The 15509-nt window shown below is 40.1% G+C and overlaps 1 protein-coding gene across 1 annotated transcript; it reads right to left on the reverse strand.

Moving 5' to 3' along the window:
• Nucleotides 1–1636: 1636 nt before the first annotated feature.
• On the reverse strand, nt 1637–12560 carry LOC137277624 (activating signal cointegrator 1-like). The gene is made up of 12 exons (XM_067809442.1): nt 12471–12560; nt 11059–11209; nt 10721–10858; nt 9625–9727; nt 9256–9374; nt 8669–8883; nt 7888–8224; nt 7048–7229; nt 6606–6727; nt 4834–4931; nt 2354–2450; nt 1637–1806 (listed from the first exon to the last, which is right to left on the reverse strand). The coding sequence occupies exons 1-12, from the start codon at nt 12545–12547 to the stop codon at nt 1736–1738; spliced, it is 1710 nt and encodes a 569-aa protein (XP_067665543.1). The 5' UTR covers nt 12548–12560; the 3' UTR covers nt 1637–1735.
• Nucleotides 12561–15509: the final 2949 nt, after the last annotated feature.

Here is a 15509-nt window from a genome sequence, read left to right on the forward strand (position 1 = left end):
ATGATTCAGCCCTGTTTTTGCGCAAAAGATTTTCAACATTTTCATTCATTGCCCAAATATTTCCAGTTCTGAAGAAGTTTATGGATGGACAACATGCCTTGCCATAAGTTCACTGGGGCTTCCACTTTCGAGTCCTAGTGAGCTAAATGTCTTCACTATAAGAATATATCCTATTTCATACAAGAAGATTGTCATGTCCACAACCATGTGAATCTGTTCTGAAATCAAGACTATAAAGTTTTACAGTGGCACATCAAGAGGGACTCATCATGACTCCCTGGAACATACAATGTATCACATTGACCACTCAGGTAATACACAAGGTGTCACAATGATATCTCAGGTAATACACAAGGTGTCACAATGATATCTCAGGTAATACACAAGGTGTCACATTGACCACTCAGGTAATACACAAGGTGTCATAATGATATCTCAGGTAATACACAAGGTGTCATATTGACTACTCAGGTAATACACAAGGTGTCACAATGATATCTCAGGTAATACACAATGTATCACATTGACTACTCAGGTAATACACAAGGTGTCACAATGATATCTCAGGTAATACACAAGGTGTCACATTGACCACTCAGGTAATACACAAGGTGTCATAATGACATCTCAGGTAATACACAAGGTGTCACAATGACAACTCTGGTAATACACAAGGTGTCACAATGACCACTCAGGTGATACACAAGGTGTCACAATGACCACTCAGGTGATACACAAGGTGTCACAATTACCACACAGGTAACACACAAGGTGTCACAATGACAACTCAGAGGTAATACACAATGTATCACATTGACCACTCAGGTAATACCAAGGTGTCACAATGACGACTCAGGAAACACACAAGGTGTCACAATGACAACTCAGGTAATACAGAGGGTGTCACACCGACCATTCAGGTAATACACAAGGTGTCGCATTGACCATTCAGGTAATACACAAGGTGTCAGAATGACATCTCGGGTAATACACAAGGTGTCACATTGGCTACTGAGGTAACACACAATGTATCACATTGACCACTCAGGTAATACCAAGGTGTCACAATGATATCTCAGGTAATACACAAGGTGTCACATTGACCACTCAGGTAATACACAAGGTGTCAGAATGACATCTCGGGTAATACACAAGGTGTCACATTGGCTACTGAGGTAACACACAATGTATCACATTGACCACTCAGGTAATACCTACTTGCCACAATGACAACTCTAGTAATACACAAAGTGTCACAATGACCACTCGGGTAATACAAAGATGTCACAATGACCACTCAGGTAATACACACAGTGTCACAATGATCACTCAGGTAATACGCAAGGTGTCAAAATGACAACTCAGGTTATACACAAGGTGTCACAATGACTCCTTGGTTAACACTATGGGTGTTATGGGTGCCCTTATGTTGCACCAAAATTGTACACTGAATTGTTCAAAGTACACAACAGACATGTAAAGTTAGGCATTAAACATCAGCGCACTTCATTCAACATCATTAAACACAAGTTTCATAAATGACACAGCACAGTGTTGTCCCCCAACCTTGAACATGTCAGACCAGTGTCATCAAGCATAATTACACAACAACTTCCTGTCCAGCCATCATTTAGCCCTGTACATAACTACCCGTCCAAATGCATCACTTTATGCACCAGAAGAACCAACAATAATAAAACCAGTATGTGCTCATTCTTTCTAAAATCAGCTAATGTCAGTGACCTGACTGGCTTGACTGGCGGAGACCTTTCTTAGCAGCTTGATGTATGCGACTGTCAAGTTTATCTGAAAATAGAATACCTCATATAACTAATACAATATTAAAATATTAAACTTTTTCATGATGATATGTTATTATACATCGCACAAAGCAATATCTATCCATATCACAATGGTCTGTACATGAGGATTCTGTGATTAACAGAATGAACAATACAAAACACAATTAGCCAGGTGCTGCAAGCACCCGATCCATCAAAACTCCTGGGACATATGAAGTATGAGTGAGTGAGTTTAGTTTAACGCCACACTCAGAAATATTCCTGCTATATGGCGGTAGTCTATAAATAATCGAGTCTGGACCAAATAATCAAGTGATCAACAGCATGAGCATCCATCTGAAAAATTGGAAATTGATAACATGTGTCAACCAAGTCAGTGAACCTAACAATCCGATCCCGTTAGTCGCCTCTTACAACAAGCATAGTCAAGCATGGCAAACATGGGTTGCTGAAGGCCTATTCTACCACGGACCTTCAGGTGTCACATGACACATGAAGCACATGATGCACAGTACACAGTAAGATCTGTAAGAATATGAACCACTACTCACATATTTTGTGTTTTCCCTTGATTGGAAATTTGACGATTAGTTCCTGTGGGTTCTCACAGATGAACACATACGGTGAGGCAGACTCGCCATCGGGGAACTGAGAAATGGAAGAAACACAATGAAATCATGATCTTTTAAAAAAATACAAGCACAAGATAAACTGTATGAAATCCTCAAGAAAAGCATATCACAGCTAGTCTGCTTGATATGGGGGTAGAGCATACAATAATGCTAGATATTATCACTTTGGGAAGTCCTTGGAAGATAATACATGACTTCCTATATATTCAATCCCAAGTGCCAATGAAGCTTAAAGGTCACATGCAACCAAAAATACAAACATAATTAAAACACATATTCATGACATATACATTGTGAAAAAAATAAATAACAAAATTACAAGCGTACAATCAAGAGTCAAAAGTGCAATATTTTGTACTTGGGCTTACTACCCTCCAAATGAAGCACCTGGGAGACCAAACCCAGTCAGAGCGTGTGTGTGTGCACTCAAGTGTAAGAAAGACTTTTCATTGGCTGTGTCACTTGCCAATTCCCATAGGGTTAATTGTGTTTACACAGAGATGATCTGTTCAGCACTTTAGAAGTATGGTGAGTAATAAGGAAGTAACATGTTTTATGGATAACAGCGTCTTTTCTTGTACATAATGCGACGTTTCGGTATGGATTCATTTACCATTGTCAAGCTAGAGTGATAACCAAAACATCGCATCATATAGAATAGAAGAAGTTGTTATCCATAAATAATGTATATAGAGATGTTGAGTTTTGTAAATACATCCTTTCTGCATTTGCGTTTGATCCAATCAACAAATACTGAGATGGTGAACTATGGCCTGGCTGGAAACTGTCATTTGTCAAAGTCCATAGAAGTCCATTGCACTGGTTTCCGTCAGATGCAATCATCCAAGAAAAATGGATGCAGTTTGTTTGCAGCCTACAGACATAATAACATGCCATGTGCAGAAAGCATCACACCTGCCTGTCTGTGTAATTACATAACGTCACAGAGACAGAGGTTAGGTGTATGAGCCATAAATGAATGTAGTTTGTTTATGGTATGTAGCCTGATAGGTGTTAAGTTAAAATTGCATATGGTCAAGGACTGAAGTTGTGCATTGCATATTGACATTAGCATACAGTCAGGCAGACAGACACAATGGTGTTAATAAACCGACATTTAATTTTGTATGACAGAGACCGCTTGTCATAATCAACATATTTTTCTGTATTTCTACCACTGCACTTTCTTAAAATCTGTAAGCATGGGACCAGTGTAGTTTTATTACTGTAGACTCAAGATGCTTGTAATGACAAGAAAAATCTCTTGTTCTCATCGCAGCAATAATCCTTGCATGCATCACTTGCTGTGTTTTTACAAGTCCCATTCCTGGTTCATGAGGCGCAAATCTAATCACCATGCATGCACTATGGGTGCAGAGCAGTGGTGCTGTTGAAACCACCTTTTCCCCAAGTACTCGGGTGAAAGTAGTGAATCATTTGAACTCCGATTTCATTGGATTTTTTTAATCGCGTTATCTCAACTTCATAAGTTGAATTTGCATTTTTAACCATTTGTTTCTGTAAGTCCAAACCAAAAGGTGTCAGAATCTACAAAGTTGTGTTTTGTGTTCAATGTGACCTTTAACCCAAACTAGTCGTGGCCAACCTGAGCTATATACCAGAGATCAGTGAGTGAGTTTGGTTTTATGCTTAGCAATATTCCTGCAATATCACATTAAGAGGGACACCAGATATGGACTTTACACATTGTACCCACATGGGGAATTGAACTAGGGTCTTCGGCATGATGAGCAATGGCTTCAATTTGTTCAAACACTAGGCTACCCCACTGTTTCCTGTAGCACAGGAATTAGGTTCCCCAATCATGCACTAGTAACCATGGTAACAGGAGACCTGAATCCAGTCCCAGAAATGATATACTTTCACCAAGACCTGGTTGGAAGGATACCTGAATCCAGTCCTAGAAATGATATACTCTCACCAAGGCCTGGTAGGAAGGATACCTGGATCCAGTCCCAGAAATGATATCCTCTCACCAAGGCCTGGTAGGAAGGATACCTGGATCCAGTCCTAGAAATGATATACTCTCACCAAGGCCTGGTAGGAAGGATACCTGAATCCAGTCCTAGAAATGATATCCTCTCACCAAGGCCTGGTAGGACGGATACCTGGATCCAGTCCTAGAAATGATATCCTCTCACCAAGGCCTGGTAGGAAGGATACCTGGATCCAGTCCTAGAAATGATATACTCTCACCAAGGCCTGGTAGGAAGGATACCTGAATCCAGTCCTAGAAACGATATACTCTCACCAAGGCCTGGTAGGAACGATACCTGGATACAGTCCAATAAATGGGATATATTGAGCAGTAGGGTACCTCAACCTGCCCCTCTATCATGGTACTCCACTAAGTCTATGAAGCTACGCCAACTGTATACCTGTTGCCTGTACTCCTCCTGAGAGAGACAGTCTACAACATCCACACACCCCAGGAGACAGCCCACAGGGTAGGTGCTGGGGAAGGATATGTTGGGATCTGAAACACAAGATATGCCATCAATTCAGGTCTGAACAGCTTGAAAAGATTTTCAAACCTACAGACGAAAGAGGTTCTACAGATACAGACTTGGAATGCAAGGGGGAACGAACATGAGATTTTATGGATCCATACTAACTTGAAAGGCAAGGGAGACAAGCATGAGGCTCTATGGATGTATTCTGATATGAAATCACAAGGGGAGACAATCACGAGGTTCTATGAATCTACTCTGACTTGAAATCAGAAGGGGAGACAAGAATGAGGTTCTATGAATCTATTCTGACGTGAGTGACTGAGTGATATTCCAGCCGGTCTGTAAATAATCGAGTCTGGACCAGCCAATCCAGTGATCAATACCATGAGCATCGATCTCCATAATTGGGATCTGATGACATATGTCAACCAAGTCAGCGAGCCTGACCACCTGATCCCCTTAGTCACCACTCATGACAATTATAGTCGCCTTTCATGGCAAGCATGGGTTGCTGAAGGCCTATTCTACCCCGGACCTTCATGGGTCTATTCTGACTGGAAATGCAAAGGGAGACAAGCATGAAGTTCTGTGGATTTATTCTGACTGAAAAGACATGGGGAGAGGAGCATAGGACTTGAAATGTAAGGGAGACAAGAATGAGGTTCTGTGAATCTACTCTGACTTGTAACTAGAAGAGTAGACAAGAATGAGGTTCTATGAATCTATTCTGACTTGAAATGTAAGGGGAGATAATCATGAGGTTCTATGAATCTTTTCTGACTGATCTATTCTGAATCCCATGGGTAGAGAGGCATGAGGTACTGTGGATCGGCTATGACATGGAATCCCCACAGGAGGAGGAGGAGAGGAACATGAGGTTCTATGAATCTATTCTGACTTGAAATGCAAGGGAAGACAAGAATGAGGTTCTATGGATCTATTCTGAATGATCTACCCTGAATCCTATGGGTAGAGAAGCATGAGGTACTGTGGATCGGCTATGACATGGAATCCCCACAGGAGGAGGAGGAGAGGAACATGAGGTTCTATGAATCTATTCTGACTTGAAATGCAAGGGAAGACAAGAATGAGGTTCTATGGATCTATTCTGAATGATCTACCCTGAATCCTATGGGTAGAGAAGCATGAGGTACTGTGGATCGGCTATGACATGGAATCCCCACAGGAGGAGGAGGAGAGGAACATGAGGTTCTATGAATCTATTCTGACTTGAAATGCAAGGGAAGACAAGAATGAGGTTCTATGGATCTATTCTGAATGATCTACCCTGAATCCTATGGGTAGAGAAGCATGAGGTACTGTGGATCGGCTATGACATGGAATCCCCACAGGAGGAGGAGGAGAGGAACATGAGGTTCTATGAATCTATTCTGACTTGAAATGCAAGGGAAGACAAGAATGAGGTTCTATGGATCTATTCTGAATGATCTACCCTGAATCCTATGGGTAGAGAAGCATGAGGTACTGTGGATCGGCTATGACATGGAATCCCCGCAGGAGGAGGAGGAGAGGAACATGAGGTTCTATGAATCTATTCTGACTTGAAATGCAAGGGAAGACAAGAATGAGGTTCTATGGATCTATTCTGAATGATCTACCCTGAATCCTATGGGTAGAGAAGCATGAGGTACTGTGGATCGGCTATGACATGGAATCCCCACAGGAGGATCACATACCTGTGTAGAGATACTGATACATCTGCTCCACCTCGTGTGTTTCCTGTGTGGTGGGGGACTTTGACGTAGCCGCGATCCAGAGGCGACCTCGGTGGGCTGTGTACCAAACCCGGCCTTCATGCCTTTGAAGCACACACAATACAAACATATCGTGTAAGTCAAATCAAAATAGTTCTATTCCCTCACTGAAGTTGTTCTACCACAACCAAATCAACACCATGTACCAAATGAATATTTGCAAGGTTTATTTGTTTGATTGTTGTTTAACGATACAAACAATATTCTAGCTATGTGGAGGCAGTCTGAACAAGACAATCCAGTGATCAACATCATAAGCATCCATCTACGCAAATGGGATACCAATTACCAATGGTGCCACTAAACAGACAATCTAAAATGGAACTTTGGAACATGAACAAAGACTACAAAACGACTGACATACATTTTGATTCCTTTGATAAGCAGTGACGCCCATGGCTGATGCATGCTCATACACATGCCTTCATCTGTCATCTCCAGCAGCTCCCGGTCCTGGATACGAGCTGACTTGGCATGTGGGTCAACATCACCAGATGAACTCTGACCTATAACCTTCCGACTAAAGGAAGACCCCTTCGACACAAACTGTAAACAAATATCATTGATGGATTTAACTGAGAGAAAACATAACTGGAACACTTTCTTTCATATTAACACTTGAAGAATTTGCTATCAAATGTACTTGATCAGTGTTCTGTGGATTATTTACCACACTTTTTAAAATCATAACCCGAGTCTTTTATTAGCATGGTTAATATTAACAATTATTCATAAATAAGCAATAAAGGAAAAAATCTTTGACTCCATATGCAACACATGCATAACAGATGTAGTATTATGGTTTTCAGGTAAACAAAAATACAGTTCTGCTTAACATGTAAGGTGGTAACTAACTCACTCAGATTTTTTTTCATTTCTGTGCTCAGTGATGCACTGAGGTTTTAGGATTTCTGATATGGCCATGGTCTGTAAACCACTGAACCAGACAACAACTGATTAATGCATTAATCTATGCAATTGGGGTACGACAACATGCATCCACCAAGTCAGAGACAGGCTTCCAGTTATGTTCGTTGTCTCCTACAGCAATCATAAGTTGCGGAAGATCAGTTCTGCCCTGGACCTTCATGATGACAGAATTTGTTAGAGAGTAACGTTTAGAAGTCCTAAAACCTAAGATGGTTAATACGGATTTCTAACTTTCAGCAAAGATCATGAATCTGGCTCTGTGTAAGTCACTTACTGTTGGTGCTGGCTGTACTATGGTGGGGTTCAGTATGTTCCCGGATTCCTGTAACGTGTAAGGACTAGGTGAGTTTTTGGGCCGTGCACCTTGGTAAACTTGTTGCACCACTTCATCATTGGCATCATACATGTATTTCCCAGCGTCCGATTCAGCATCAACCACTTGACGTCCTGCAAAGTCAAGAGTTATCTTCCGATCTCTCCTCGATGCAAACCTCTGACTGCGGAGCTCTTCCTCGCGTTTCTTCAGTGCTTCTCTGTCTTTCTTGCTGAGCCACTTGGAGTCCGACGCAAAGTAGTCACTTTCATCATCTATCACTTTGGTTCGTCTCGCACTGAAACAAGCAAGACGGGTTAATCAGCATATTGGAAGGCATGTTTCAAAAGGGGCACATGATTTTACAGTAAAAATATTCTGGAAGATTTTCAGGCACAAGCATATCATCCAAACCATTCTTCACAGTATCTGAGTTCTCGAGGGAACCTTGCTTAACACAAAAGGCAATCAGATAGATCATTTTAGTTATGTCTGACATCACTGCCCAGCAGTCCATATTAATAACAAAATGCCCTTATTCCATCAGCCACTTTGACTTAGGTGTGGGGTAGCCAATTAGCTAGTCATACCAAAGACTGTGGGTTGCATTCCCCACATGGGTACAATGTGTGAAGTCTATTTCTGGATTCCCTCGACTTGATATTGCTGGAATATACTTGCTATAAGCAGCATAAAACTAAAGTCACTCACTTACTTTCTCGTAATGCTTTTACCAACCCACCTGGTCCGATCAAAGTCTAACAGTTTCTCCTTGTGTTTGACTGCCTTTTCCAGACCTTCTGACATCTTTGCAGCCGCTGTTGGCAACAAGCCTCCCCCTCCGCCCTCTGTCTCCAAGAATGGCACTATCGTCGCCCCTTTCATCAGCTGCTGTCGCAGCCTCTCACTCTTCTTAGAACCTCGGTTCAGTATCTCTTGTTCTTCCCTCGTACACACCTGACAAAATTGTAATTACACAAATTCAGTATTTTGTCTGAACCCTGTTAGAGTAAGAGATACCAGTGGAGATGTAACATGCTGTTTTCACTGCTTGCCAACTCAGTGCAGTTAAACATCATGGTCTGCCATATTCTGATGTAATCATGACAGTCTGTAAATAATGTGAATAATCAATACAGGCAAAAGCAGCCAAACAAGAGCAGTACTTTACTTACTTCTTATCATGGTAACCATGGTAATAATTGCAATGAATGCCTAGAACGGATCTTGCTTCTTGGAACATTTCTAAAGTGGATAGTCTCATCTGGGTAAGCCTTAATGACTCTACAACATTGGAACACATGCACACTGAAGAGCCAACCAACTCACCAATGTCCCACAGAAGACACAGGGGCCTGAACCCTCCTGCTGACACACCACACGCCCACAGCTGGTACAGTTGTTGACAAGTGAATGCTTGGAGGCCTGGCACTCACACGTGTGTCGACCTGCAACACAGCGAAGGCCCTCATCAGTACAGGGGAACACTTACAGTACATCATCATACAGTCTGTTATTCAGACAAAAAACTGTTCCACTAGAAACCTGGAGGACAGACGTCACTCCACAGACATCTAGACCACAAGGACATAATTTACCTGCAAACTAGAGGACATAGGAAAAAGAAAACATATCACTCATTAGGCCACTTGACAAAAGCCCTATACCAACCACTTGCAGGTTAAGAATGTCACTCACCAGGCAACTTTAGGACTGTTTTCTCTTGACCTTCCTGACTGTAGAGAGGAACAAATTTAGATTTTTTCTTCAGAGAACTTTCTACAACTGAAGGAACTGGCATCTGAAAATGAAAAAATGGTATTTTGCAAAACATGAACTGGATATTGAAACTACGTTGATCGAATTAATATAACACTTTATTTACAGAAGCTCTCAAATTGTTTACACAAGAAAGTAATCTGGCAGTTGAGTAGGCTGCCTGATAAATTCCAAGCACTATTTATTCCCTTAACATTCACAAATACTGCTGCCATGTACTGCAATCCATTTTAAATTGTGTAGGGATCGCTATGTGTAATTAAAAGTTCCGTTTCAACAGTGGATTATATGGATCCCTAATTTGTTTGGAAAATTCCTCCTCTTAGGGAGCTCAGGTTACTAATTGCACTGATTTGTGGTTGGCATCTCTGGTTTACTTTGGTCAGACTTTATAATTCCTACGCCACTGTGATAGACGTTATTGTTATGACTCCTGAATGAAATAATTTACATTAAGATACATACTAAGTCATTCATTGTTTTGTGGCCAAAGTGTCTCAGTGCCAGCAATGAACTGTGCCTTATTGAATCCCTGGTATTTACAGTCAAAGAAGATATTTATTACATTTGGAAAAACACAGAATGAATTTGGCTTTATCAGAATGGCAGAATCAACACACATTTTTGGGAATGATTCCGATAAATTCGTGCAGTTTGGCATCCCTAGCAAACCAGTGACTGAAGGCATGAGCACAATCTACACTCTAGGAACATGATGACATCCAGTCAGCCAAGTGACCAAATATCCTATATTCCTTTAGACAATATTCAGAAGTTACAAGAAAAATGGGGTAATGTGGAAATATACACGGGATAACAAACATTGATCAAGGCAGTTCTCAAAACACCCCCCAACAACATGCTTTAATGTGTAAAAACCTTATGTTATTCTGCAGGCACATAAAAGCTGCAGTGCTAAATAAGGAGAAGCTGTATGAATAAACACTAAACTCATTCCTAGGAGCATCGCTTCAGTCTTTTCTTTAGTGCTATGAGCAGACACAATGAACCTTACCTGGTTGTGATCTATAACTCCATTTATGTTTTCTGGGGAAGAATTGGAATTATTTTTATTATCTTGTTTTTGTTTCTTTTTCTTTGCTTTTTGTGAACCCTGAGTAAACTCATCACTGTCTTTCCCTTTCCTGTATACCTACAACAAAATGAAACACAGTAATTACAAACCATCATTACAAGCTGAGTACTACAACATTTATGATGATAATGAAATTACAGAAATCAAACAAACACATCTGTGTGTAATTCTCAATACATCAGTTTGAATCAACTATCTTTGGAGAAACCATTTCATTGTCTGACATACTTCATTCATATAACAGAACATGACATTACCAAAACATTATCAGGCACTTGCAGGCTTGATGGTGGGCGCCACCGATTGAGGAGCTCTTTCACAAATCTGCGTACTTTTGAGTCACTTGCATCCAGCAGATCTAGCATATAGTCCTCTAAATCTTTGGCTGTTTCAATTGCAAGGATGTACCTACAGAAAAATAGAGTTTCATGAAATCATTAGACATAGTCATTAAAAGTTCCATCTGGCATGGGAATAAAAAAAGAAAATTATCTGCAATCAGCTTTTCGATTCCCTATCAATTTGGGACATATTATTCCCAGCACCACTGAGTGAGTTGTCATCATGAAGGAAACAACAGAAATATTCCACAGATAATCAAGACTATATCCTAAGTTATGGTCATAAATGAGTCAACAGATAGCTGATATGTATTATGTCTATATCAGTTAGGTGAATACTGGATGCTTCATTGTGAAGGGCGTAGGAAATGACTTTTGTGGCAGAAACCAACTCCAGGCTTAGTGAACTAGTACATAAATACTCTACATGTAAAAACTGTTACAAATTCAATTGGTTGTAAAGTGTGATGGAAGATAAGTGGGTCACTAGGTGCCACTGAAAATTATTGTGTCAAGTAACATGTTCTCAGTCATAAGATATTTAGACATGCATGCACTAATGAAGTCATTTCATTTGACAGTCATGTCGGGTTTCTGAAATTTCTAGTAATGATGTATTACTATTAATTTTAACTGTCTTGACAGACAATCCCGGTTTGGCAACCCTGATCTTACTGAAAATGCTTTCAGGTTTTGTTGGTCGTAAGAAACTACATTGTTTGTACATGTATGGTAATTTTAGTATGTGATATATGCATAACATTTCTGGTAGAAACCAGCAGCAGTTCATTTTCATGCCTACAAGGTAAATAATAAACTTGCATGAAACATCAATGTTTTTCATCGGTCACTATAGTGCCATTATAAATGCATGACCACATCAGTAATCAGTCAGTGGGTTTCACTACATTCTCTTCCATTTTGAATGGTTTTATAGCTTATGTGTAATACATGAACTGTGAGTTGATGGAAGAACAGAGGATCTTTATATTACCAAGAGGTTATTTGCCAAGTCAGCATCTTCATTTTATTTGCAATTGCATAATTCTGTAACATGTTTTTGTTGTAGACTGTGTCAATATCGATTCACATGTGCGGTATTCATTACACCCAAATGGCAGGCACAAACTTTGTCAGGTAATAATTTCCCATTATTTACTTTCTAAAGTGATTAAAACTGAAACTAGATAAATGAAATATTGCACAACACTTCAACATATTGATGCAGCTGTCATTCATTCAAATTGAAAATTGTCTATGCAACAAGGGTCTAAAATGAAACACAGATAAGGATGATCCTATTTTTCTGTTAAATGTCACGGCTTTACCTTGCACTTTCCTCGTTAGCATCAATCCCCAGTTTAGCGAGCTCCCCACACATCCAATCTTCTGTGGACGCCGCCATCTTGAATTATTGCAAAGGGAGGTAACATACAGCAGACATGTTGATGACCACCTAAAAATCTAGTCTGCTGTACTGTTTAAAGGAAATGTTTAATTAGCTTTACTAAACAGGTCACGCTAAATAGGATCATATGATACACAATCACATCACAAACAATCATATTTTCAGTTTTAATAAGGAACACAGCTATATCTAGGATCTAGTAATATTTAGTATGTGTATTCAAGTGAAAGAAAACACACCAGAGCTAATGGACAAATCTTTCTGGGCAGTAAGTGTCTTCTCGATGTCCTCCTGGAGGAATTCTTGAACTGTAAGTGGCCACCTTGCCGATGAATGAGTTTTCTTCTCTGGATCTTCTACGTCATCATAATCGGTTTCACACAGTCAAGAGCTCTTCATAGTAATTGTGACCCGTGAAGGTCCCGGGGTAGAATAGGCCTTCAGCAACCCATGCTTGCCATAAAAGGCGACTCAGCTTGTCGTAAGAGGCGACTAACGGGATCGGGTGGTCAGGCTCATGGTTGACACATGTCATCGGTTCCCAATTGCACAGATCGATGCTCATGTTGTTGATCACTGGATTGTCTGGTCCAGACTCGATTATTTACAGACCGCCGCCATATAGCTGTAATATTGCTGAGTGCGGCGTAAAACTAAACTCACTCACTCATAGTAATTGTAGTAAAACTAACGCTGTGTGGACGTCAGTAATCGTCAAAGACGAGATAATGGTTTCTTTGATTTTAATAGGAAGAATCGTCTTCCATACAAGTAACGTTGGCAACCCACCACGCGCACACACGCACAAACACACATACGCACACACGCACACTCGCACACACGCACATACGCACACACGAAAATAGAGTTTCTTTGATTAACTGTTCATTTCATAACTATTTCTTTTGAAAGCCACTGATCAGAAAATTATTACTGATACCATCTTTCTTCTGAATGTATATAAAACGTTTTTTCGATAGGGCAGCCATCGTCTTCAAACATTCCATATAGAAAATATTTTCTACTCAGTGCTTTGGTTCTGATTATCATGAAGAACGTCTGTCCACATAATCTACATCCCATATAGTCATTGTGGATGATCCTTGTCTTTAGAGATTGTTCGATACTGCCGCTACGCTAGCAGACGATAAATAAAATGAAAAGTGAATATGTTTTTATTAATTCAAAGTTTATTTTACTGCATGCATGAGCATTCATGTTTAAGATACCATCGCTGAAGCAAACGTTGATAAACAAGAAACATACACATTTCTAATTTGTGGGACGGTAAGTTTTCATGAGATATATTTTTCCCAGGACAAAAATGTCTGGTCTCTCTGTTTTATTTGACCCAGTTTACATCCTCACCAGATGGAACAAAGCTCTGATTCAGTTCTGCGTGAGTTTGAAGCGGACAGTCATAATGTATGTTTGAAAACTTCTTCAAATTCTCTGGTTGGATTCCGTTTCAAAAACCACCATCACTCAAACAGAAAAGAAATTGAAGTGGTGCTGATCATTGGCTCAGTCTTAAACCTTGTGCATCATTACTGACCTCATTGCGTCATCAACATTGTGTCTTCAGTAATGGTTGTCTCCCTTTCTCCTTATTATTGTATCGACCTGTTTAGTGAGTAGTTTGCATTCCATCACTGCTACTGTTATTGTACGATCAAGAGATACCTAATAGAATGTTTATGCTATACATTAATATTTCAATTAAAATGGGTAATTGAAAATGTCATATGGAGTAGATCGATTCTCATTCACAAAAACTATCTGGACTTGACGACATACAGGCTGTCATATAACCAGAACATCGCTTAGTTTTGTTTTACGCCGCTTTTGGCAACATTCCAGCAATATCACGGCGGGGGATACCAGAAATGGGCTTTACTCATTGTGCTCATGTCTGGAATCGAACCCGGGTCTTCGGCGTGACAAGCGAACCACCAGGCAAGGGCACTAATTAATCACACACTAGCTCTGACAGCAAACCTTTGTGGTGGCATAAATGTTACTTTGTATGATGTGATGTTTCAATACTTGGTTGAGAAACGTCATCTCTTGATAGACTGGGAGTACCTCGGTAGAAGAGGGTTTTTACCATCGTTGGGATACAGTTTAATTTTGAGGCAACATTTGTGGGTTGACATATTGCCATTCCGAACAGAAATTACGATTCTTATTAATAAAAGATGATAAAAAAAGTGTCAATATTGATGTGGACACCATGATACACAGATGTCCTATATCAAAACCTAATTTTCAAATAGATGTTATCTAGTCGGTATGCCATGTACTGCTCTTAACAGAGGATTTTTATAGAATATTTCCGATATTTGTGATCCAGGCGTTTAGTTACAAATGCCCTTTCGATCAAAGAAGTGATGTTCATAGAAGTAAAATCAGATACCACCACACAATTACATTTGGTTCTTTTCTGGGCACCCCGTGAAGATCCAGATTAGACTTGATCTTCAGTAACCTATGCTTGTCGTAGGAGGCGGGTGGTCCGACTCGTTGACTGGGTTGACGCATGTCTTCGTATCCCACTTGGGTAGATTGATGTTCATGCTTTTGATCCCTAGACTGTACAGATCGCCGCCATATAGCTGGCATATTGTTGAGTGCGGCGTAAAACTTATCTGGATTTGAAAAAATGAAAAGCATATGATTTGTGTAGCTGAGAATTCACATGGTATAATTCACATGTTGCTTTGTGTGAATATAAAGAAAGTCCTTCAATGGAGAAACGTGTATGGTTGAAGTTCATGACTGAGACGGATTTGGTGGTAAATTTGCTGGACCCTGCAGTGTTTGTCTGTAGTGAGTAGTTTGGGTTTTGTAATCTTTAACGGAAGAGCAAAGGACATCTCTTTTGGTTTCACAGTGAAGGCAAATTTAGCTAGTACTTCTGTGTCACATGTAGTGTAACGTAGTTGTCAGTTACTGGATT

This window comes from Haliotis asinina, chromosome 3 (genome assembly GCF_037392515.1).
Source record: "Haliotis asinina isolate JCU_RB_2024 chromosome 3, JCU_Hal_asi_v2, whole genome shotgun sequence".
Taxonomy (NCBI): domain Eukaryota; kingdom Metazoa; phylum Mollusca; class Gastropoda; order Lepetellida; family Haliotidae; genus Haliotis; species Haliotis asinina.

What these genes read in the sequence shown, in the direction of transcription:
- LOC137277624 (XM_067809442.1), bottom strand. Translation starts at nt 12,547, where the DNA reads ATGGCGGCGTCCACAGAAGATTGGATGTGTGGGGAGCTCGCTAAACTG. An exon ending in GAGTTATAGATCACAACCAG is followed by an intron (nt 9,728 to 10,720) that starts GTAAGGTTCATT and finishes TTTCATTTTCAG; the next exon opens with ATGCCAGTTCCTTCAGTTGT. An exon ending in GTGTCTTCTGTGGGACATTG is followed by an intron (nt 8,884 to 9,255) that starts GTGAGTTGGTTG and finishes CAATTTTGTCAG; the next exon opens with GTGTGTACGAGGGAAGAACA.